This window comes from Solea senegalensis, linkage group LG8 (assembly GCF_019176455.1).
Source record: "Solea senegalensis isolate Sse05_10M linkage group LG8, IFAPA_SoseM_1, whole genome shotgun sequence".
In the NCBI taxonomy this organism is placed as follows: domain Eukaryota; kingdom Metazoa; phylum Chordata; class Actinopteri; order Pleuronectiformes; family Soleidae; genus Solea; species Solea senegalensis.
The window spans coordinates 14,501,144-14,524,967 of record NC_058028.1 but is presented as its reverse complement, the minus strand read 5'-3'; the positions used below and the strand labels follow the sequence as shown (position 1 = coordinate 14,524,967).

At 40.6% G+C, this 23,824-nt stretch overlaps 2 protein-coding genes across 3 annotated transcripts; one reads left to right on the top strand and one right to left on the bottom strand.

The window, feature by feature from the left end:
- Positions 1-91: 91 nt before the first annotated feature.
- On the top strand, positions 92-17,889 carry itpkcb (inositol-trisphosphate 3-kinase Cb). 2 transcript variants are annotated; one of them, XM_044031717.1, is made up of 8 exons: positions 92-121; positions 2,576-3,930; positions 13,400-13,499; positions 14,055-14,268; positions 14,354-14,558; positions 14,987-15,088; positions 15,548-15,619; positions 15,782-17,889. In XM_044031717.1, exons 2-8 carry the CDS (start codon positions 2,758-2,760, stop codon positions 15,989-15,991), a joined length of 2,076 nt encoding a protein of 691 aa, XP_043887652.1. In that variant the 5' UTR covers positions 92-121; positions 2,576-2,757; the 3' UTR covers positions 15,992-17,889. The 2 variants fall into 2 exon arrangements, with proteins under 2 accessions (XP_043887652.1, XP_043887651.1); XM_044031716.1 differs by lacking the exon at positions 92-121 and adding an exon at positions 2,197-2,461.
- On the bottom strand, positions 17,160-23,599 carry lg8h19orf54 (linkage group 8 C19orf54 homolog). The gene is made up of 7 exons (XM_044031722.1): positions 23,449-23,599; positions 23,099-23,307; positions 21,284-21,352; positions 20,910-21,034; positions 20,122-20,251; positions 19,587-19,657; positions 17,160-19,080 (listed from the first exon to the last, which is right to left on the bottom strand). Exons 2-7 carry the CDS (start codon positions 23,278-23,280, stop codon positions 18,731-18,733), a joined length of 927 nt encoding a protein of 308 aa, XP_043887657.1. The 5' UTR covers positions 23,281-23,307; positions 23,449-23,599; the 3' UTR covers positions 17,160-18,730.
- Between the last annotated feature and the right edge of the window lie 225 nt (positions 23,600-23,824).

The following is a 23,824-nucleotide window of genomic DNA, read 5'->3' as shown; positions in this document are numbered from 1 at the left end:
ACTGGAAGCGATGAGCTGCAGACACATCCCCCCACACACACCCTGCTGCTAGTCTGTTATAACAATATCACCCACATTAGCTGCTTCACATGCACCACAGCAAGAGGAACTCATCTCGACAGTAAGTTTGTCTCCTTTTTCCACTGTGTTGTAATAGGCAAGCAACTTATTAACCATAACTGTCATAAAGTATACTGGCTTCTTTAAAAGAACCAGAAATAACTGTATCATCATATGTAAAGGTACCAGAATTACTTTTATCACAAGTACTAGAAATACTTAAACTCGTTTCATGAGGAAAGGTATCACAGATAACCTTCACAAGTCACAAGTAAATCACAAGTAAAAGTACCAGGAAAATTCTCATTACAAATACAAATAAAAGTACTGGGTGTATAATAATTGAAACAAATTCTTAAAACAAATGTGTAAGTATCAAAAGTGCCTATTATGCACAAATCATGTCCTCTTGTATTTTGCCGGTTGAGATTGACAATGTTCTAACTAAATATATAGTTTAGGCTAAAACAATACATATTCTAGATTACATGTATTGTATTGAAATGTAGTGGAGAAAACAGCTTAAAAGGGATGTAAAGTACAAGTACCTCATATCTCTACTTACTTATTAAGTTACATTTAACCACAAACATTACTTCTTCACTTCCTTTATTAAAAACTAATAGTTTCATTCAGAAATAATGGATATTTATTTTTAGGACAAATATAAGTGTATTCTGATTGATGACCGTGTGACTGGTGGATATAAACATCTTGGATATGTTAGTGTGAGGTTGTTTACTGAGGAATAACACATGGGTCAAACTGGAACATGCAAATCTTTGATTGTCCATGTTCCATTTACATTTTGACATGTGTGTACGTCAGCGTGTACTTAAGTTTACGAGGATCCTGATTTGAAGATTATAGGAGCGCTCGGTGTTGCATGAGTCACTATGTAGCTTAGGATAATTTATGATTTTGATTACACAAGAATGTTCTTGACTTGTGTGTGTGTTACACAATGAGCTGTTCTTTCCACTGCTATCCTTCCCGTCTCATTTCCTTTCTGTGACCATTCAATCCTGACAGTGACAGTCACAGTAAAACACACTCTCATTCAACAGCTCACTGTATCACATGTAGAATAGTTTCCATTTTTCTATAGGATGCCATACTGCATGTCTGATGATGGAATGAATGCTGTTTTATGATGGAATAATGCTTGTTTAATATCAAGCGATATTTCACTATCGATTATGGCCGAATGTGTGGCCTAAAGTCCACTGTGCACCTTGCAACCATTTGACAGGGGAAACGAAGGTAAACACAGGTGTTAGATAAGCACATTAACAAAGGTGCTGTTCTTTGTTAATGTGTGAACACCTGTGTTTACTATAGTACATGAGTTAATGTCTACTGCTGTAAGAAAAAAAAGCCAGTTGAGAAGTTACAACTAAGTGTTCACCCAAGAAATATACAGGGTTTTTTTTCTTTCTTTTTAACTAATTGCCAGAGATAAATGTGTTATTTGATCATTAGACAGTGGATCTGAGATACAAGTCTCATTCCCACAACAACAGAAGAAGTTGGGATTGAAAAAAATAAATAAATCTAAAAAAAAGTCGATGTCAAAGTTGCTTCCTACAAAGAAAATAAAAGCCCTACATTGCTCTTTACTGTGCGCACCAGAAACGTTTAGTTTTTAGTTTTTTTTTCGATGTCCCTTTAGGGGCTCCGTATTACTGTGTTTCTGTCAAGTTCTGAGTAAAAGATCTGAAAAAACTGGTCAAATTTAATCAGACTCTAGAATAGAACATGAATTAAACAAACAGCAGCAAACTTAAATTCATTATGTGGGGGAAAAAAATGGGTGAAACTGCCGTTTAACTTAAATCAGTTGTAAAAGAAATGCATTTTTCCTGTTTTCTTTAACTTGTTTGATCAGAAGGTTAACCCTTGTGAAAATTATTCTACAGTTTAACATGGGAATAGTTTGTTGCACAGACTTTTGTTGACAATTTTAAGATGAAAGCATACCCTTTAAATGTAACCACTGGGGTTTAAAGCAACACGTGACACGGACACAACAAACGTACATGGACAGAGGTGTGGTGTCCAGTCACAGGAGGGCAGTGTTTCTCTAACAAGTGAATCTCAAAAACACTATGAAACCTTGTATTTCTTTCATCCTTTCTTTCTTTCTTTCTTTCTTTCTCTGCCACTTTAAACCACTTCCTGTTAACATCTTCACCGGTGAATTTATGTCGTTGCAACTACATTCGACTTCCTCTTGTCAGCTTTGTCAAAACCAGGAAATACAAGTTTTATTTTGAAATTGATGCAGCACAGCTCATTTGAATTCTTGAAAGCCAATGTTTGTTTACTGAGGCTTTTGACAATTTGGAGGCACTCATGTGTGTTAATGATGGTATCATCAGTCTGATTAATGGCGTTTAAGGTGAAAGGGAGTGGTTGTGGCTTTAATACTGAATGTATGATCATAGCAGGTGATTGTTTGCTCTTGTAGGTGATGTGTTTACAAAATGATTCACCCTTTTGTTTGTTCCCACAGATATGAATAAGTCCCACGTGGTTTAATGGACGGCTCACTGGTTCAACAGGCCGCATAAGTGGACAATATGACCAACGGCAGACAGTACATGGTACAAGTCAGGGTCTAATTGGTTTCAGATATTTTCGAAATCAGCTCCTGAAGGTGTGTCTGGGTTTACTGTTACTACTACGGCATGAAGGATGGGCCAAACCTGCTCGGATCTGTCGCACAGCAGCGCCGCCACCCCAGGCAGAACGCGGTGGAGCGCAGACGAGAACCAGCAGCGAGTCTGCGTCCGCGAACCGAGGAGCGGAGAGAAGCCACGGAGAGGACATTTCAGGAGGAATCCGATGAAAAATAAAGTGCTGTCGTGTCTTGGAAGGAGAAAGCGAGACTCCAGCCAAACAGAAGGCGGTTTCTGTTGCGGAAACGGAGCGGCGGCGACGCGACGCGATCACAGAGTGGGAAAGTTGCCCAGGGACGAGGCTGTGTCGGCGGTTGGGGAACGGGGAGCAGCAGCCACGGGTTGTTTGAAAACACCGACGAGCCTGGATGCCAACACCGACGCTTACCAAGACGCCGTGACCGGAGAGGAGACGACTGGCTCGTCCGATGCGTCGGGTACCGTTAAGCGGCCTGGTGAAGTCAGCGGTGCGGGCATCGAGGATCCGAAACCCGAGCGGGAAGACAATGCCTCGGATCCCCCAGCGAGGGCCATGGAAGATCATCCACTGGGGGCAACAAACAACGACGGTCGCCCTGAGCCCGAGGTTCGGTTATTGACAGGGAGTTGTGTGACCGCAGCCGCTCCGTTCACCTCTGACCCGGACATTCAGCGGACTCTGACTACTTCGCTCCCGGATCAACCTTTGGACAGTGGACTGTCGATAACGGACGAACACACGGAGGCAGAAATGACAAAAACTGACCGCAGCGACGTCTCATGTCCGCCCAGCGCGGCCGGGGATTTAAACAACTGCTGTGCGGTTGAAACCGAGCACAGAAAAGACTCTGGTCAGGACACATGGATCCCGACAGGAACACCGAGTTACCCGGGGACCATACCGAAACTCATTATAACCAGGGACCCCAGTCCAATCCGCTCCCACGGGGCCCCGCCTTTGCTGACCGTCTCCACGGATCTCAGCTCTTGTCTGGAGCCTCGCGCCGAGGACGAGTCTCCCTGCTCGGACAGCGGCTGCGGGGGCTCCCCGGCCCTGATGCGCTCACTGAGGAAGTTGTCCAACTCATCGTCCATCGGCCTTTCCTCCGCATCGTCCTTTGAGGAGTCCGAGGATGACTTCACCGGCAGCGACATTGAATCCAGTTTGTCTCCTGCCCGGTCTCTGTGCAGTCCAGACGACGGGACAGTGGTGAGTGTCTTCTCCCTTTTGATTTTTACGATGTTTCAGTCATTTAGAAATCCCACAGCTATGCTCAATCAAAACAAAGTCATGATCCGTTCTCACTGCTCTGCCTACCAAAAAAAAATCACAAATGCAAATATTGTGCAAACAACCATAGACCGTAGCAAACAAAAACTAACTGTACAGTTTATCAGGCACACTGTCCAACTGCTTGTTAAACAAATTTTATTTTATATTCCAATCACATGGCAGACTCAATACATCCGTGCAGGTAGAGGACCTGTTAATGTTCAAATGCAGCATCACAACTAGGAAGGAAATGTGATTTAAGTGGGATGACACCACTTTTTTGTGACCGATAACACAAACTCTAATATCTATCGATGTTAGTCCAATACAGTCATTTTAGAAATGACATTTTCTGTGTCATTTCAAAGACACAATTCTCCAACTGTTTAACACATATTGAAGAAATAAACAGCCCAAACCTCATCTGTGCATAGAGAAGCATGTGACATACATGCTTCTGTGAATTTACATTTCAGTCTGTAAGATATTTTGACCAGTACCAGACCGACAGACAGATTTTCACACACGACCATCTCTAGGGTTGACAGAGAGGGGTCTGAAAAATATCCAGTGAGACACAGTTCTCTGGGTGAAAACGTATTGCAGAAGACTAAGTTCACAACATGTTGAACCTTGAACACACAACAGCAGATAAACTACAGCACTTTGTTGAGATATACTGTGTACCTAACAAAGTGGCCAGCAAGTGTACGGAGCAGCTTGTGATTGTGGGCCACTCCTCACCTGCGGAAACATTGCTCACTCTTCTTACAGGATACATGCAGGTCAACACTTGTTTAGTCATCAGATAGCTCCTGGAGACATGAAGACGCACTCCTGCATTTGCACCTTGTTGCACAACGACCCTCACACCAATCAGTGGATACACACACATCAGGCCTGTCACTACAGGTGCACAATATTATGAAAACATGCCGTAATAACTTGTGATAAACAAATACTGAAGTCTGCAGGGTAAATGTCTTTCTGCTTTTAGTTCTTATCCTTACAGTCCATACTATCTGGATGGTTGCAATAAATGAATAAAGTGTGCCAGGCTATACCAGATGATAAAATGGATAATAACAAAACCATAAAACTTGGTCTAACTTCATGCAAGTCCTCAAGCCAAACAAAATTAGAACAACAAATTTGCCACATTTCAACCAGTCATTATAATATGTTGATTGTAATTGTACAGTATGTTGCGCCTGACAATTCATTTTCAACGTTTTGTGCGGCTCTAATTCACACGGCTGAAACGCAGTCAGGAGTCAGAAATGCCCGTGATTTGTCAGTATCAAGAATACGACAATGTCAAAGTAAAAGCAGGTTCCACCTACAGTGTGCGATTCATGTGGTTTTGCTGGATCTGCTGGTTTAGAATCACATCTTTGGTTCAGAGCTGTGATGTTTGGACTCGCACCACTCTGATAAATGGAACAAATGACTCCAAAAAAAATGTACACAAAGTAGGAAGAAATGGGCTCGGTGGGATTTTCCACCCTTTCTGTGTCACTCGACTCACATGGCTCATGATCACAAGGCTTTGATGAGCTCAGCCATGTCTCACCACTCGTAGTCTCAATGCATATTTGTATAATTTGTCACCCCATTATTATTGCTGCCTCCACTGTACTGTACTGCTCATTTACTGTTAGGCGAGACAAATGCTATTAGAGGTCATTTAGACAAAGTCTTCTGCCACAGGAGTTCATGGTATTCTTCACCTCCAGGCATGACGCGCAATTTAAAGTTTCCATGTAGGAAGCTGTCTGTCTGTCAGTCAGTCTTTGATGCTGCATGACGAGAAATGCTTGGAATGGGACGCGACTTAAAAACAGGATGTGTCCGGCACTCAGTCCACACCTCTCTTCTTGGCAGCATGTGAGTCTCCTCAGGTTCTCTGTGATTGGGAGAGAGATGCTTACTTGCTAAACTAGAAAACTGGGCTGAAATTGTTTACATTTTAATAATGTAGCCCGAGTTATTTTTCCACTGTTCCACCCTTGTCTGGTATTTTTTCTTTTTACTTCTTTTTCCCAGAGGGGAAATAAAGACATGATACACAGAAACGGAAACACTTGACTCATTCTCTATAATCACTGTGAAGTGAAGAGAGGTCACAAAGCAATGACTAATTACTCTTATATTGTTGTGTCTCATCTTTAAAATGACCGACCCAGATCTATATAAACATCAAAGCAAAGCTTGAAGGTTAATCATTTCAGTTTCTCAGGGAGGTTACACATGTATCTCCAAAACAGTAGAGCACACCTACCACAACATATATACTTCTACTATACTATGAAAAATACACACATTACCTAATACTCATAAATCAGCTACAACTTGTCTACAATTTGTTGTGTTTGGGTTCCCATTCAAATAATCCCATTTTCAAGAAATGTGTCCCTATGTGGTGGTAAGATAAAACATAAATGTACATAAATCAAACTGTACAATGTAAAAAAATATACAAACATTGAACATTCTGATCATTTTTGACCCTGCTATTGTGTTTCCTGTCCTAAGTCGGTGTTATTTTTAGTCACATGATGAGAATGGCTCTCCTCCATGCACACATTTCCCAACAGCTTTAATTAAAGTGATTGGCTACCATTAATAATCATTTCTATCAGCAGGTCAGTGGCCCATGTAATTTCCTGGCTATTACAGCCAGGAAATGAGCAACGTGGGGAGTGGTTGCACTTGAGCTGTTTCATCAAAACATGATGATGTTGGCCTGTGATAAGTGATGTTTCTGATAAGAGCAGTTTTATAATGGTCACCTTTTTAACCTATACCCCCCCCATATATATAGTTGTGTTAAAGCCCTGTCAGTTTTATAGTAATTAGTGGAAGGAGGGTGTGTCCGTGTGTTTGTTGTTCTCAGCTTTTAAAAGTTGGAGTCATGCTGTCAGCTCCCAGCCAAACCTGTTACATTTCATATGCTCGCTGATGTGAACAGATACTTGCTCACACATGCATGCTGAGACACACAAATACACATTTGCAGTAATGCTATTTTGCATTCAGAGTTGAGTGTGTGTGTCATGGAAAATTGGGCTAAAAGCAGAGCCGGTTGCTATGTGATGCCATATACTATATGTTGTTGTTTTTTCCTCCTCTCTTGTCTTGTCTTGTTCTCTCTTTCTCACAGACAGTTTTTAGTCTGTCCCCTACATTTGAACGTTCAAATTCCTAAACGTCTTTCCAGCTAAAGAGTAGGAGGAACCTTTTCTCCCCCACAGTGAGCCTCTTACAAAAAAAGCCTAATAATTTCCTCAGACGTTATGAGACATACAGTAAGACAGAAAACGAAAGAGGAAAATAATAGCAAGCTGAAAGAAGACAGAACACAGACAAAAAACACTGACTGACGGTATGAACACAGAGCCTACACGTGATGATTTATACACCATTATTCATGTGAGCCCCAACTGCTGAATTGTGTTCCATGTTGCTCATTATTCCAAGTCCCACACACAACTCCCACATAGCTTGAAACAAACTTAATAAGCGGAAAAAACCCCGTCATATGAAATGAAAACAGAAAAGAGAGAAGTACATGCTTTAAAAATGGAAATCATTACCACTCACACAGGAGTAGATGAATATTCAGATGCTGTGTTGTATTAATAACTGCATTTTTTTTGTTTATATTATAAATTTGATCTGCAACCAAAATTCAATTAAAACCAGTATTATTTATTATACCATTAGGTATTTTTGTTCTTCTCTGAGAGCTCTACGTTATGAAATGTCTCCAACACTTTTCCCAAAACCTCAGAAGACACAATGTTAAAAGGTAGAGAAGAGCAGTAAATAAGTGGCATAAGTGTATACAGTATTTGCCACCACAGCTGAGCTTGGTTTATGTCGACAACTCTGGAGAAAAGAGCATTGGCAGAACCTGAAAACACCCTCCCAATGTACGCATGTGTTGTTACTGCTGAAGCCTATGATAGTTGTCTGACAGGTTCTGTTTTGTGTACGCACACACACACACACACACACACACACACAAACATGTGCACACCTGTAGGTTACATAGTAGAGAGGAATTTGTCATGCAGGCAAAAAGGAGAGCCAGATCGTGTGTGTGAAGGCCTGTTGTCTCTCAATGCAGTCAGTCAGTCATGAATCCTGGCTCAGTGTCAGGCTTAGGAAAAGCCCTGTGGGGGGGATTTTGTGGGAGTGAGATGGGGGGCGGGCGGGGGTGGTTAGGGTCAACGGTTTGACTGAGTAGAAAAAGAAACCGATTCCTGTACCTTCAGAGTCGAGAGGCTTTAAAGAAGGAGACACAGTTGAAGTGAACATGTACGAGCAGGCAGACGGTTGAAAGTAAAGGCTACAGCTTCAGGACAGTACGTAGATAGACTTGACGACAGAGCAGAAGACACGGTGTGTTGAGCAAGTGTCGAGAGAGGAAGGGTGGTTGACAGGGTGATGAAATAGTGAATTTGGTTGACAAAAAGATGTTGCAGAGGAGTAGATGGGTTGAATGATCGATGCTTAACAGCAGTAATACAACGGCGCTTTATCCACAATCTACCTAGAGCCGCTTTTCAAAAAGCCAACAGATGACTGTGAAGGATCTCAGTCCCACAGTGAGACACACATCCCTGGAGGTGGTCGTCTGTGGAGACCCTGTACTGATGGCGCAGAGTATTCTGTGCTGGCTTCATTCTCAGTTCTTTCCCTGCGGTGCTGTGTGGGCCTGTGTCAGCACCTGCCTCCTCGTCTGTTTCTGTCAGGTAAGAAATGGCGAGTGGCGACTTTAACCGGCGTAGGTTTAACATTATCTTAAAGTGGAGCTGTCCCGTTGCAAGTTCAGTTAGATTTCAATAAATCCAGTTATAGTTTTAATGGATACAATGGCTTTTGATGAATGAGAATGTCATTGATAATTAGGATAAGAAACACGTTGTAGCTTAATTAATGGTTTCACCAGCAACAGTCACGTTTCTCATGTCACTTCCATTAGCTAGGTGTACCTAATATACTGACAAGTAAGTGAATGACTTGCTGTGTCTGGTGTTAAAGATGTAGAGGATGTCTTGGCTTTCAAATGTATGAAAGGAGCTTGTGTGTGAGATTTGTATGACTCTTTGTAATGTAATTAGTGTTGTCATGTGGACAGAGGGACCCCGGCCGAGGTATGTTTGCCTAGGTGATTGGCTTCATGATGAACATGGGAAACATTCCAGTCGTTCCAATTACATCCCAGAAAAGCCTAAAATATTTGGATGGGGCAAAATTTATGACGAGCGAGAAAGCTAAGCGTTTTACCGATAATTAGGAGATGCTGGGAATTCTAGGAATTTGACGCAGAGAAAGGGGGAAAACCTTGAGAAGGGAAACAGACAAATAGGCTTTAGACTTTGTGATTTATCATCATGGAAACATGGGGTATTGGAGCCTTGTCTGTCTGTGACTGTATTAGTCAGATTCATTGGATACAAGGAAGGCTATCACATAAAACACATAAAGCAATTACAAAGAGGGAGAACGAGCCTGTTATGATGTTGATAAAAGAAGGGAAATAAAAGACGGTGGTGATTTGAGTGTCTCCTTTAGCCTCCTCTCCATCCTTGGTGTCTTTTGTCTACAAACGAATGTGACTGTTGATTTAAAGTTATTATTGGTATTTCTTTTCTTATCCGACACCAAAATGTACTCCGTTTTTCTATCATTTATGGCAGAAAAAGCTGCACATTGATGAACCTGAAGTGAATATGATGTTTGCCTGAAGAATCACAAATAGATTATAACAGTAGCTGATTGATTTCTATCTGATGATCGACTAATGGATTAAAGAAAATGGCATCAACGTGTCCTCACAATCAAGTATAAATGGATTCTTTAGGTAGGGCTGAGCATTGAACGTCTGTATCACTCGATATTAAATATGTGTTGTCATTTGATATCAAATTTTTGTACCTCAGGAGTTAATCTCACCAGCGTGAGTCAGCCAGTAAGCATGCAGCATGCCGTTTGACCAATATCTCACAGTGCTTGACTGGCTGTCTTGCAGGAAGTTACCACTAGAGATGGAGCTCATTCCCCAAAGGAGTAGTGAGTGTGTTTCTGTGTTAATGAATGAAGATGTCAAGAAGATCTAAATTGCTTGGAATAAATGTGAGAGCACAAAGTTGGTGAGCCAGCCAAAACTGAAGAATCCTATGTGTAATGTGAATTTTAAAAAAATCCACACCCAGCCCTTTCTGTAGGTCTGTACCTCACAGTAGTAAGCAGGTAAATACTATGTACATATACACCAGTGCCCCCTCTCCTCAGATTACTATCTGAATCACCATGCAGTCTTTATCCCTTCTGTGTTATGAACCTTACATAACGGGTTCATAAATATCCCTTACAGCAGCACTTTGGAGGCCAAGCACTGGCGACAGTTTTACTGGACTGACTGGGTGGAGTGTCTGAAGGTGGACCACTTGTTGTGTTTTACATGGGTGTAGATTGGAGGGGGGATATGTGTTGTACTGTTGTAAACAGGGGGGGGGCAGGATAAATGGAGGAATTGCTGGAGAACGTTTGGGCAATTTTGCTTTGCCTTGAGACATTTTCCACCTACCGGGAGTTTTCAAGTCGGGGTCGGATACCTGTCTGTGCAGTTTGCCTTTGAAGGATTCCTCAGCAACATAGGTTTGAGAGACAATGGAAGTGAGTATGACAACACTCCATTACTGTGAAGGCTTCCTCTAAAGGAATGTATTTTTAAGTACCAAGCAGAACAGCTGAAATGGAAACATTCAAAGAATATACAATGTAATAGATGGACCATACCATGTTTCACTGTGAATTGCAGCACTTGTTGCTGCTGGAGCACAGTGTGACATGACGTACTGAAATGAGGAATGTTGCAAATTGTGGCTTCTGTGCAGCACGTTTTTGTGAAATGCTGTAGCTGTACATTTCTTTCATCACTGCTCTTTGGCCTAAGGTGATGAAGGTTGCAGAGGTCAATCCGGTGATGCAAGCAACGGAAGGCTTCAGGTCAAAATTGTCAAGTTCAGGTCAGGTCAATTGATGGGGTCAATATTTTTTTCAGTAACTGGCACTGGCCAATTGGTATTCAATAAATGACTCTAATTAAATTGAATCATCAAATCATAATACATTTGTACACATACTGGTATTAATCGGCACAGTTTGGTTCTGAGACACTTGATAAATGGTGCCATGTCGCTAAAACTTTATATTTTTTATTCTGTTTATTAAAAAAGTTATTTTATCAAGTAAAAAAGGTGGACCTCGAGTTAAGTTGTGTGTGTTGTTGTGTTTGTTACCTCTTCCTAGTTGTCATAGAGACCAAAACTTGGCTCCTAATGAGGCCTAACCTAATTTTTGAGGAACTGGTTAAATTTAAGGCTAAGATTTGAACTGTAGTTAGATTAAGGTTAGACACTAACTAGTTATGTTAAGGTTTGGGATAACGCATTGTTTAAGCTGTCTAAATGAGTGGAAATCAGTGCAGAGTCCTAAGAAGAATAGAAGAAATGTGCAAAATGATAATTGTATAATATAAATGGAAGTAGAATAGTTACCTATATACTAGGTACTGCTCTGTAACCTTTCTGGATTTTTTTGGGATCTTAAAATAGCTAAAGCCTCCAACCCTTTGGAATCAAAGTTTTTCTCAATAACAAAAATTCCAACATAAATATAACTTCAGCAGATTCTTATGTCTGTCTGTCTCATTGTAAGGGGTGGATTGAAATAATTGGCGGTTCAAATTCCAGGGCTTTGAGTTACAGAACAGCACTACATCAATTTTTCCGATAATGTTTTTTCGTGTGGTTCGTCTGAGGTAAACACTAACTCTATTTCCTTCTTTTGTGTGTGTGTGTGTGTGTGTGTGTGAGGTGTTTATTTCTGCACGAAGACTAGGTTTTATTGTGACAGTGTTTCAACAGAGCAGCTGTGGAAGGAATGCGTGAGAGAAGAGATAGGCCGACATGTAAACATGGCAGAGATAGGCTTGGCAGTCATTGACACAAGTGACTTAGTTGTAAAAAAAAAAAAAGAAAAAGAAGATGGTTTTGTGATTTGTTATTTCACACACAAAAAAAATCTGATTTCTAATTATTTGACATTTATGAAAATGATTATTGGTGTGATATGATATCGCATCTGTTTTTCATTGTTTGTTTCTGTGTCTGTTTACTTAAAAAAAAACAACACTGAAGGAATGATTCAAGAGTTTGGTAATTGAGACAGAGCCAAGACAAATATTCAGTCATCCTGTTTGCGTTTCGGTAGTATCCTTTGTTACATTAACACATTCCCATCATAAACTGGCTGCTCGTTTGTTGTGATTTCCCGCACACACACACACACACAAACACACACTCTAATCAGTTGATGACATGTTCTTCTCAGATTGCTTGCGTCAAACTTGCTGTTGCACACTGTCCTTGCACTGGTATTTCCCAACACAGATAACAGTGACACACACACGGTTTTACAATCCCCACAGGGACAAGTCATTGATATAATGCATTATCACACCCCCACCCTGTCCTTAACCACAGCAGCTAAAAGCTAAATTACTTTAAACTTAACACTAATCTAACCCTTATGTAATTGTATCCTGATTCCTAAAACTAAGTGAACCCTGTGAGAGCAGTCATGGCCAATTTAGAATCTAATACAACTGTTCTCCATCTGCTCCTGGTCTCTCTCTTCTGTCAGTACCTTTCCCTTTCCTTTTCTCTCCCCCTTTTAGTCGCCCCCTATTTTCTGTTCCCCCCCTTTTTCCCCTTTGACCCCAACCGGCCGCACATCTTTGAGTCTGGTTCTGCCAGAGCGTTTTGTTTTTCTCCTCTCCACTGATGCCAAGTGCTTGGCTCGCTGTGTGAACTGTTGGATTTCTCTTCACCTCTGTCCATAAAAGTGTAAGGTTGAGCTAATGTATGTTGTGATTTGGTGCTATACAAATACAAATTGATAAGATTTGATTTGGCTTTGAAATACACACACACACATATACTGTATACAGTGTGAAAATAAAGGTCTGTTTTACGACACCACAGCGATGGCTCTGGTAAATGTTTTATGAATGGGCTTTGTCACGTAGGTTGTCCACCTGGGTGTACAACCTTGGGCAAATGGGCGGATCTGTCCAATGTCTACAGATGTGTTTGTGTGTGTGCGTGTGTGTGTGCGTGTGTGCGCGGGCGCGCTTGTGTGTACTACAGGGTGTGTTTCCTTTTAATGAATAATCACTATTGGCCTGCATTTCACTCAGTGCTTTGTTTGGCCAGAACATAAACCCTCAGGTTGATTAGTCACTTTCAGCTCTGGTTTTGTCATTAGTGTGACTGACCACCCAACTCCTTAACAAGAAGATGATGTACTTTGTTTTGTGCCCGTTTCCCAGAACAAGTCCTGGCAAAAGTTGAAGACTATGGTCCACTGGTCCCCCTTCATTGTGTCCTTCAAGAAGCGCTACCCATGGGTGCAATTAGCTGGCCATGCAGGTATGCTTAAACACACATGTGCCATTGTGAAATATGCATACATGGTCATTATATAATTCATTTACTTCATTCTAATTTCTGTTCAAGGTCATAGACTGTTTCATTTTTGTTACCTTTTAATAACATTGTCCACTCAAGGGTATTCAGTACTACTAGTGAGCCAGTGGTGTCTCTTTTTGTTTATTTGTTACTAATGGATCATGACTACTTGTTGCCGTTTGGTTCCTGTGCTTTGCTGCAAATGCATACGGGAACCAAACAAGACTACAATACCCATGATCCCACACTGCTGCCTGAAGTCCTCAAACTAGGTCTTTTGTTATTGTTTTGAATGAGAGACCCATAATGGCAAAAATGACTGTAAATTGATACCAAAAACAACAAGATTTTACTATGAGCAAAGGTTATACAGTCAACAATCATACCTCATTTATTTCATGTGTAAAAGTTGTGTTTTCTTCCTGACTTTATCTTCAGAGTTATAATACAAACTAGAGAGAGGAAATTGATTGTATCAGCTAGAAGTTTGAGAATGATTCAACAATTTCCTTCCAGGTAACTTCCAAGCAGGAGAAAACGGACGCTTGCTAAAGCGATACTGCGAGTGTGAACAGCAGTGTCTACAGAAACTGATGAAGGACACTCTGCGTCCCCACGTACCTGGTTATCACGGTGTGGTGCAGCGAGACGAGCAGGACTATAATGTGATGGATGACCTGCTGGCCGACTTTGAGTCACCCTCCATCATGGATTGTAAGATGGGCAGCAGGTAAGGCTCTAAGAAAATGACAGAACCTTAAAATTAACCGATTTTACAATAAAAGAAGGAAGATTAAACAACAAATACCTTTCAGGACATACCTTGAGGAGGAGCTGGTAAAAGCTAGAGAGCGTCCACGCTTGCGGAAGGACATGTATGAGAAGATGGTTGCGGTGGATCCCGGCGCCCCAACAGAGGAGGAAAGGGCCCAGCAGGGAGTCCTCAAACCCAGATACATGCAGTGGAGGGAGACACTCAGCTCCACGGCCACTCTGGGCTTCCGCATCGAAGGCATTAAGGTGAAGAGTCATGCCTGGTGCAGCAATCAGTGTAACCGTGGAGGAAAAAATAGTTACTACAAGAAGTAATATTAATCAGTCCATTCCACTGGTTAGACCACAAACATAAAATGTAAAAGTCTTTTTAAGTCTTTGGCTGGATGTGCAGTCATGAACGGGACTTAAACCCATGGCTGGTCTTCATGATTTACCAGTAATTGTAGATCTTTGTAGAGTTTTACTTACACTAGGATAAAAAAAAAGAAATGTAATGATGATATGCTGTATTTATGTATCACCATTATTTTGTGGTTTTAGTTTCTTAAAAACACAACTCTAACATGTACTGGATATAAAAAAAACAACCTGTTAGTGATGTAGGTCATGAAAATAAAAATAATGAAGCGAAAAAGGAAATGTACAATATCCTGTTTTCTTGTTTTGTGCAGAGAGCTGATGGAACATGTAACACCAACTTCAAGAAGACAAAGAACAGAGAGCAGGTGATGCAGGCCCTGAAGGACTTTGTGGATGGCAACACTCAAATTTTGGTAAGTTACAAGTTCAATGCCAAAAAATAAAGTTTTTTTTAAAATGTGTGTTTAAAAAAAATGTTGGTGCAAGATGGAAAAAATTTATTTTCCCTCCTGTTATGATCAAAATAAGAGTAAATACATACTTTAGATGTGTTCAAGTTGGCTTATTACAAAATAATTTAAACAGAAGTGACACTGATTGTCTAGTATTTACTGTCACTGTAAAAACTTACTGCATATGCATTTAGAAGTGCAGTGTGTAAGAATTAGTGACCTCTAACGGTGAGAATGCATATTGTTAAACACACTTTTCAGGGAACTACGGTGGCCTTCACAGACCAGAAAGAATGCAATTCATCTTCTTTTGCATAGAATAAAATATGAAACAATAAACACAAGATTTTAAAATGGCTGTTTCTTTCAGAACTCCTGTTCTGCCACTCTACATTTATGTTGTTGGTTTTTTTTAAATAGAAACTCTACCTGCAGCGGTTGGAGGACCTTCGCTCGGTCCTTGAGCAGTCACACTTCTTCAGGACGCATGAGGTGAGTCACACACACACACACACACACACTCAGTTTTCTGTGATTTCTCAACAGACCTGTTGGTCAAGTTGGAGATATGTGATATAATCTTGTCATTAGCGTCTGTGTGTAATTACCCACACGCCTAACATCACTAGTCTCACCGGTTTTGTCCTATCACAGGTTGTGGGCAGCTCTCTGCTGTTTGTGCACGATGCATCTGGAAAGGCCAGAGTGTGGATGATCGACTTCGGGAAGACGGTTCCACTCGTGGAACCTCAGACCCTGGACCACAGGAGTCCCTGGTCGGAGGGCAACAGGGAGGACGGCTACCTGTGGGGACTGGACAACCTCATAGACATTTTCACAAGTATGCTCCCTCACACGCCTTGATGAGGACGATCAAGACTGGAATGAGAGTTTCCAAGCTGTGGAAAAAAAAAATGCAACATGAGGAGAATCTGAGGGAAAGTAAAGACTGCCAAAGGAATGATTAGAAGAGTTTGATTGCTTTTTTTTTTTTTTCAAAACCTACACTATGATCCAAGTGTCTTTATCCTCTTGTTCCTGTTTTGAGAAGAGGAGGAAAAGCATTGACAAGATTTCTATTACAAAGTGGAACATGCTAAAGGCCAATGTTGTGCATTATGCTCCGATTTTTGGAAATTACAGACAGACCTGCGATCAGGTGGTAGGTAAGGTACTAAAAAGACGAAGAGGGAGAATTCTGTGTAGAATTCTATCATTTGTCACTGACCGTGAGAACATGATCCTCTGACTTCATGGATCCTTGATAGTCATTATTTCCTGCAAAGACGCATATTTAGCATCACTCAGCTCCCTCTTCACCAGCTCCCTCTGCTGGTTAGAGTTGCACAGAGCACTCTGTCAGACCTTAATTTATTACAGCAGTATAAAACCTATTTTTACACAGTTGTGGAGTTTGGCTAATGGAGTTTTATTATTGTCATGGACCACCTTTGATGTTTAAATATACAGCAACACTAAAACACTGGTCAGACCACGTGTTAACTAACTTGGTGTGTAAATACAATTTTATTTAAAGTTATTTTTGGCCTTGGTATATCCTCCTTATCTTGTTTGTATAACTTCTGTGCCTAGCATTTTTAAAGAAAGAGCTGTTTGATCATTCCAGTGCAGTGAACTCCCGCTGGGTTTGTTTCTTCTTCCAAAGACTTAACCCACGTGGTTTACATCTAATCCCGAGGTTTAACTTCTAGTAGAAGCTGAAAGTGTTTCATTATTTGGATTTTTGTATGATTATGCAGTGAAAGATTTATTTTTTATTTTTTTTTCCAAGCCACTGTGCATGAATCAACTTGGCTGCCAAGTAGTTTGTCTGGAATTTGTTGCACTATGAATTCTCACAAAGCCATTGAACAAATCAAGCAGTGCCTCGGCGTGTCTTACAGTGGGAAGCAGCAGCCAAGTACTGGGTTTACAGATGCAGACGTTAAGCAACTTAACAGGGATTTAAACTGGTGTTCTCACTCTATGCTCTCCGGTCAGTGTTGTTTCAGATTTACAGTTTTACATTTGGAAAAAAAAAAAAGAAGTGGTGTAAAGGGTGAAATGAAACTGGAATTACTCGATTGAACTGATAAGGTTTTGTTTTTTTAGTCTATTCATGAAATTTCATTTGTGTACCAACTTACACCTGATCTTGAAACATGTCTTATGATTCAGAGGATAACGTGTTATTGGATGTGAGGCTGTTGCTGTCAAACATGTTGTAAACCTCACTTTGTGGGTTTGAATTTTTGTACACAAGATCTGGAGTTTATGATAAATTTGGACGATTGTAATTTCCTGGACTAGAACGCAGCAGGTCAGTGGACACAACAGTCTCCTAGATGTCCTTGGACTGTGTCATGCAGCACTGTGAGTGTGGGCGTGTGAATGAGTGTGTGGACATTTGGACTGGCACACAAACTGTCTACATGGGTGTTGACTGCTGACCTCATGATATTGAAATTTAAAATTCAGGAAACTAGTTTTTTCCATCTTTAAATGAAATACACATATGAGAGGAATAAAGATGTTTACAAAATATTTTATCTCTTTACCTGCAAATCTATATTTGTAAAATGTCAAACTATCAGCTTTACAGAGTGGGTGCTGCTTTATTAGTAAGAGAACTGGATTCACAGCCACATTTTGTAAAGGCCATGCATTTTTAAGTTGTAAAACAGAGACAGACTGCTGAAAATGGTTAATGAATCCCTGCTTTGTTCAGAAGGTCGTGGATTGCAATAAACTGGAAATTAAGAGTTTTGAGTTTTTCCTCTTTTTTTTTTCGAATCTCAAACCCGTCACAAACATGGAAATATAATTGTGCATAGGACTGACACAGAACCTATGCCCCCAGCATAATAAATACAATAGTGTTGAAACAACGATTTCAATTGATTACTTAATTTATTGTCACCTATTTTGATAATGGATTAAGTCGGTATGAGTGTTTTTTTTAATGATGCTTCTTAATTGTGAATATTTTCAGGTTCCTTTGCTCCACATAACAGACATTTCCTGATTAACAGGGAAAATAATAAATACAGATTAACCTTTATGCAAAATAATTGTTAGTAGCAGCCCGAGCGCATCTGTGTCTCTGCATCATCAAGTCACTGTCATTACTCCACCCAACTATAAGGAGCACACCATATATAATGCTATATGGTTTGCAATATATGGGTATGGATAAATAGTAAAAACCTCATGAGGAAATATAATAAGGTCATCTAAAATTTAAATCATGTTTTTGAGGAAAAGATAATCTAAGATCTAAGAATCTAAGACTCTTGTTTATTACCAAGAGATGGCTTCCTGATTTTCTCTTTTTATTAATATCTCACACTAAATATATTGTCATATCAACACTCCCCGTTAGGATCACCAATCGTGCAACATACAATACCGTCATTGTATTAAAGTCTTTTGTAAAGCCCAGGTGAATACATTTAAAAAATATTGTTTTATACCTGAGAGAGACTGTTCCTACTGTATGTCCAATGTGATTTACTGTAGGATCACACACACACACACACACACACACAGTGCATTTTGGCATCCAACACTTTCGCTGCAGCAGGGTCCTTTTGGTGAGAAGGGTCACTCACACTTCTTATACTGCTCCTGTGTCCTTGTGTGGAGCAGCACCGCCTGTCCAGCCAGCCCGGCCTCCACACCACCGTCAGGGACCACATACTGTGTCCCGTCATCAGCTCTCTGTGGATCCATAGTCCTCAGTTGCACATTGCTCTGAGCTAAACTGTCCAGGCTCCACAGCTGGTAGCGCAGACTTTTCCCCTGCTTAGCCAGGACGTAAACCTCTCGAAATCCTGAACTACCAACGGGACAAGTGAAACTGGTGTCGTTAAGCAGGTGGAGCCACGGCAGACTGGGATCAGTCTGATGGTGCTTTTCACTAACACTTCCCTGATCCAAACCGAGGAGAACACCTGGAGAGAAAGCACAAATAATAATAATAATGTACAGTATCTAAAAAGTATTTAAATAACTATTCTCAACAGAAGGGACCTGTTCCATGTCTCCACAGCTGGGACTGATGACGAACAGTGCTGAATGTGATTTTGGACAGGACTCAAAAATATGCCACAACTCCTCATGGAAATTTAACAAAAAGACTCCTTAAATCATTTTGAAGAGTATTAATGTGCACTGACATGAACATCCCACTGACACTGCACCATCTAGGCCTCCTCAGTAACATTCTCAGAGCATCATTATGCCACCTCTGCTCTTTGAATGCTAGATCAACCAAATACTGTTTTAAAAACTATGCTCTATTACTATCCTCAAATCATCTTCTTTCATGTGTTGCTAATAAAACAACATTACCATTTTTTTTTTTAGAGTTTAGTGTTATGCTTTATCACATTAATCCTGGCTTTTCAGGACCACCTGAACAAAACCTCCCTCTGATTGACCAACTATCCCGTCTTACCTGAGGCAACTGCCCAGTGTGCCCTGTGGCCACTGCGCTGACATGGCTCATGGTTATAGTCCTCATCGTATCTGTACATACTGTCAAAGAATTGTGCAGTCCAACCGAACGTTAAAACAACCTTTCTAAGACTTTTCTATGATCCCCACATGACTCCCTCTCAGTAAAGGAGTATTTTTTCTGTTTTGTCTGCGGCGACTTTTCCACACTGCACACAGTGAGGCATGTTATGTCACAACTAAGCAAATAAAAAAAAAGAAGCACACAGCACACGTAAAGCAAAACAGCTTCACTATGGTTGAAAACAAACTAGTTTGGACAAATAACGCTACAGTAAACAATAAACAACACATGGTAAATCAAAATCAAAATAGGGTAGGAAAAAAGGAGCATGGGAGAAAAACTAGGTCCAATCTGGACTCTATGGTCCACAGGGGGTAATAGAGGTTTTGCACAGGAACTTTTTCCTGATTGTTATTTGTTTTAAGTAACTAATTTGAAAAGTGCTCCGTGTTTCACTTTGGGTTAAGGATACGGGATGAGCACAGGCTGTCTCTCCCACAGGTGTTTGACGATGGTTGCAGCGTTGTTACCACTTAAACCTCCAGACAGCAGTTCAGCCTTACAGCCACAGATCTCTTCTGCCAGGAGGGCCATGTTGTTAGCTGGTAATATAACACATCTCAATGAGAAATAAACACAAATGAACCAAAAACAAAACAACTCAATACAGTCAGACAGCTTATACAGTATGCGTATGAGTAAATCACCACTAAAAACAAGGTCTATTTAAACTTCATCCTGCATCTGACTCTGATGGAGCCCAGCTAAGTGTTGTGTCACCTCATCCTTACGTTTTTTAATTTTTGTAGGAAGATTACAGTTCTCAATTCACGTTCATTTGTTCCGTTTTTTCTTCAAAAAGGGTTGCTGTTCTTTTCGCTAACTTCCTTACTCGTTTCTAATTTGATGCAGATGTACTTGATGAGTAGACTTTTTTTCCGACCCAGTGGACAAAATTTACATAAAAAAAAGCTTTTTTCCCCCTGCTTTCAAGTGTTTCATAACAGCTTTAAATGCTCTAACATGTTGGCTTCAGCAGTAGTAAAAATGTCTGCACCACTAACACCAACAATACTGGACTGTGTCCATGAAGATGCCGTGTCTTCATGTCATGTGTGGCATGCCATACACACAACACTCTTTCACTTTCACAGTTTGTAAGACATAGGCCAAGTTACTTTGAGGCTTTGGGAGTATTCAGTGCTTGGACGTTCGATCAGAACCAGTCTGCAGTGATACTGATTTGCATGTTTTTATTACCTGAAAACATTTCACCCTGTGCTGTGTATCCCCTGCTCCGTGCCGTCTGAACCACAGTTTCCATGTCAACACTGAGCGCTGGCCGTCGAAGGTGAGCAGCCATCCACAGTGCCACCAGACCACACCTGTGTCACATGAGTCACATGAGTCACACACACACACACACACACACACACACACACACACACACACACACACAGTCACGCTCCAGCGAACACGTCATGTGTCATGACTTCAACTTTAAAGCATTTAGGTCGAATGAATAACACAATGGCCCTGCTGTGCTAAGCATTCTACTGGTGTGACGTATGACGTGCTTTTCATTAAATGTTACTTGTCAAGAATCGGGTTGGCACCAAAGTTCACTGGCTTACTGTGGACCATCTTGGATGAGAGACGGCACGTATGTGTTCACCAGAATCCACTGCAGGTCCTTCCTGAAACTGGAGCACAAAATCCACATTACAAACAAGCATAAGTAAAATAACTGCTTATTTGGTACATGTGTATAATCTCTGACTGTCTGTGTTATCAGATATTTGTGAACCTTGTGTTTACTGTGACTGTGTTTAAAAGAAATATTCCAGCTTTAAGAAAGTGAGGTAGACAAAATTAAAACTTAAAAGCAAATTGCTGGCCAATCATTTGCTCTATGATCGTTAAATATTGAGTTTTACTCCTGAAGGAGTATTGAAGAAACTTGTTGTGTTTTTAAACTTATTCACAGATAGGGAAAAAGAAACACTTGTTAAACGCAGTCACATTCTGTAAATCTGAGGAAAAAAATGTCTCAAAGTGTGTGTTGCACAGTGCATGACACCAAGGTTCAAGATGTCTTTATTATCCTCAAGGGGCAATTTGGTTTACTTCCGGCAGTCATATGTAAACATCAAACATCACAACACGATAGATACATAAATACAACAATAAATAAGTACAACACTAAGGGAGACATATTAGAGGGCTGATCCCAGCAGAATTATATTACATTTTGAACCTGTTGGTTCTACATCACGGTAACAAAGCATAAACATTTTAATTTTAATTTTAATTTTATTATTCTATTCTTTAATTCTATCACACAGCACCTTACCTCCAGAGGTTTTAATTTTTACATTTTTAATTTTCAAGTTTATATTTTACATTTAAACTGTTATTTTTTATTTTTTGGGCTGACCGGGTTCTGGAAGCCTGGATTTTCGTTCAAACCTCATGTTCTAATGTGTGTTGGAATGACAATAAAGAATCTTGAATCTTGAATCTAAAGTTGTCCCTCAGAGGATGGCTCCGGTCAGCAAAGATGGATTTCGCTTTTTTAACACCTGACCTGATAGAGGTCATCAAAGGTGTACAGGGCTGTTATAGCAATTTTGCTGTACACCTTAACAATACCCAGTAAGTATTTTACCATTGCACTTTAAACCTAATAATGTAAGTGATAAGATAATCCTTTATCAGTCTCACAATGGGGAAAGTGTCACAACAGCAAAGGCAGTCAGGGAAATAAGAAAATGCATTTCTACACCTGTGAATGTATAGTATACAATATTATCCACTATTAATTCAATTATTTTCTAAAAAATAAAATAAAAAATGACATGGTGTGGGTTCACGACCCAGTCGGAACAAGGGCCTTTGTGCATGGAGTTTGCATGTTCTTCCCGTGTGTGCGTGGGTTTTCTCCAGTTTTTTCCCCACAGTCCAAACATGCAGATTTGAGTGTGACAGTGGACAGTTGTTTGTCATTATCTGTGTCACTGTGATGGACTGGCGACCTGTCCAGGGTGAACCCCACCTTTCACCCTATGTCAGCTGGGACTGACACCAGCGCACCCCATGACCCTCATGTGGTGGATAAAGTGGTATAAGATGGATGGATGGATGGTGGAGACAAAGCATATCAGACTGACAAGCTTTTGTATACTTTTAAGTGTTGCTGTTATCTTGGGCAAGTCTCTCTTTTAATATCAATGAGACATATAGTGCAAACTATAAACTTTCTTGTGTGTGACATAGTGGTGTTTTGTGTTATTTTACTTCAGGAAATAATACTTCATTGATATAGTTACTACAGTAGTTACTATCTGCTTGAAAAGACTGTTATGAAATGTTTATATAAATTCCAGACAATAAAATGGGACTTATTTTTTATGCAAATAAAGAGACATTTCTCTCAGTGTTTCCCTCACCTGCTGTCCCTCTGACTGAGCAGTAAACACGCCTCTGTGTTGTCCCCCTCTACAGGACTCCTGCTGCTGGCTATGGTCTGATAAAGCTTCTTGCGTGTCGAAGTTGAAGGAGCTGGTGGAGGAGGACCAGGGGCAGGAGGAGGTGGAGGAGGTGGTGGTGAAAGAGGACACTTCACTGACATTTTCTTACAGTTCCTTCCGAGTTAACCCTACAATGACAGGAGGTTTGGGCAGTGTCAGCACCAGTACACTGTAAACAGTGAATACAAACGCAACCCGTCTGCCGTAAAGAGTTAACTAAAACATGTGTTGCTCTCGAGTCAAATCGAATTTAAAGTGCTTTCACTCACATTTAGCACACTTGCTTCCACTCCCGCTCTGCTCACCGCCGCGGTCAGTCAGCTAACAGCACCGGCACTCGGCTTCGGTTCCGTGGTTTCATCCATATTTGGAACACGAACTGCTCTCTTCTCTTCTTCGGTTGCAGTTTGTGGCAGACTAAACGCGACAAAAGCGCAGTGCTGCGCTCTTGTGGTCATTTGTAAATCTTCGTTTTTAGTTTTGACTTTATAAAGTACACTCTGATGAACTTCCGGAAAACGGTCGAATGACGGATGGAAGACAAGACGTCATTCTTCAGTACAGATATGTTATTCAGTTTTTACTAGTCAAAACTACAGTAACAGATATCTGCTATTCAGTTTTTATTAGTCAAAACTACAGTTA

Excerpts from the sequence above, each read along its gene's own strand:
- itpkcb (XM_044031717.1), top strand. The coding sequence starts at position 2,758 with ATGGGCCAAACCTGCTCGGATCTGTCGCACAGCAGCGCCGCCACCCCA. Across the intron at positions 14,559-14,986 it reads TCCGCATCGAAGGCATTAAG|AGAGCTGATGGAACATGTAA; the intron begins GTGAAGAGTCAT and ends TGTTTTGTGCAG. Across the intron at positions 15,089-15,547 it reads ATGGCAACACTCAAATTTTG|AAACTCTACCTGCAGCGGTT; the intron begins GTAAGTTACAAG and ends TTTTTTAAATAG.
- lg8h19orf54 (XM_044031722.1), bottom strand. The coding sequence starts at position 23,280 with ATGTCAGTGAAGTGTCCTCTTTCACCACCACCTCCTCCACCTCCTCCT. Across the intron at positions 21,353-23,098 it reads CTCAGTCAGAGGGACAGCAG|TTTCAGGAAGGACCTGCAGT; the intron begins GTGAGGGAAACA and ends TTTGTGCTCCAG. Across the intron at positions 20,252-20,909 it reads ACAGGGTGAAATGTTTTCAG|CTAACAACATGGCCCTCCTG; the intron begins GTAATAAAAACA and ends TTATATTACCAG.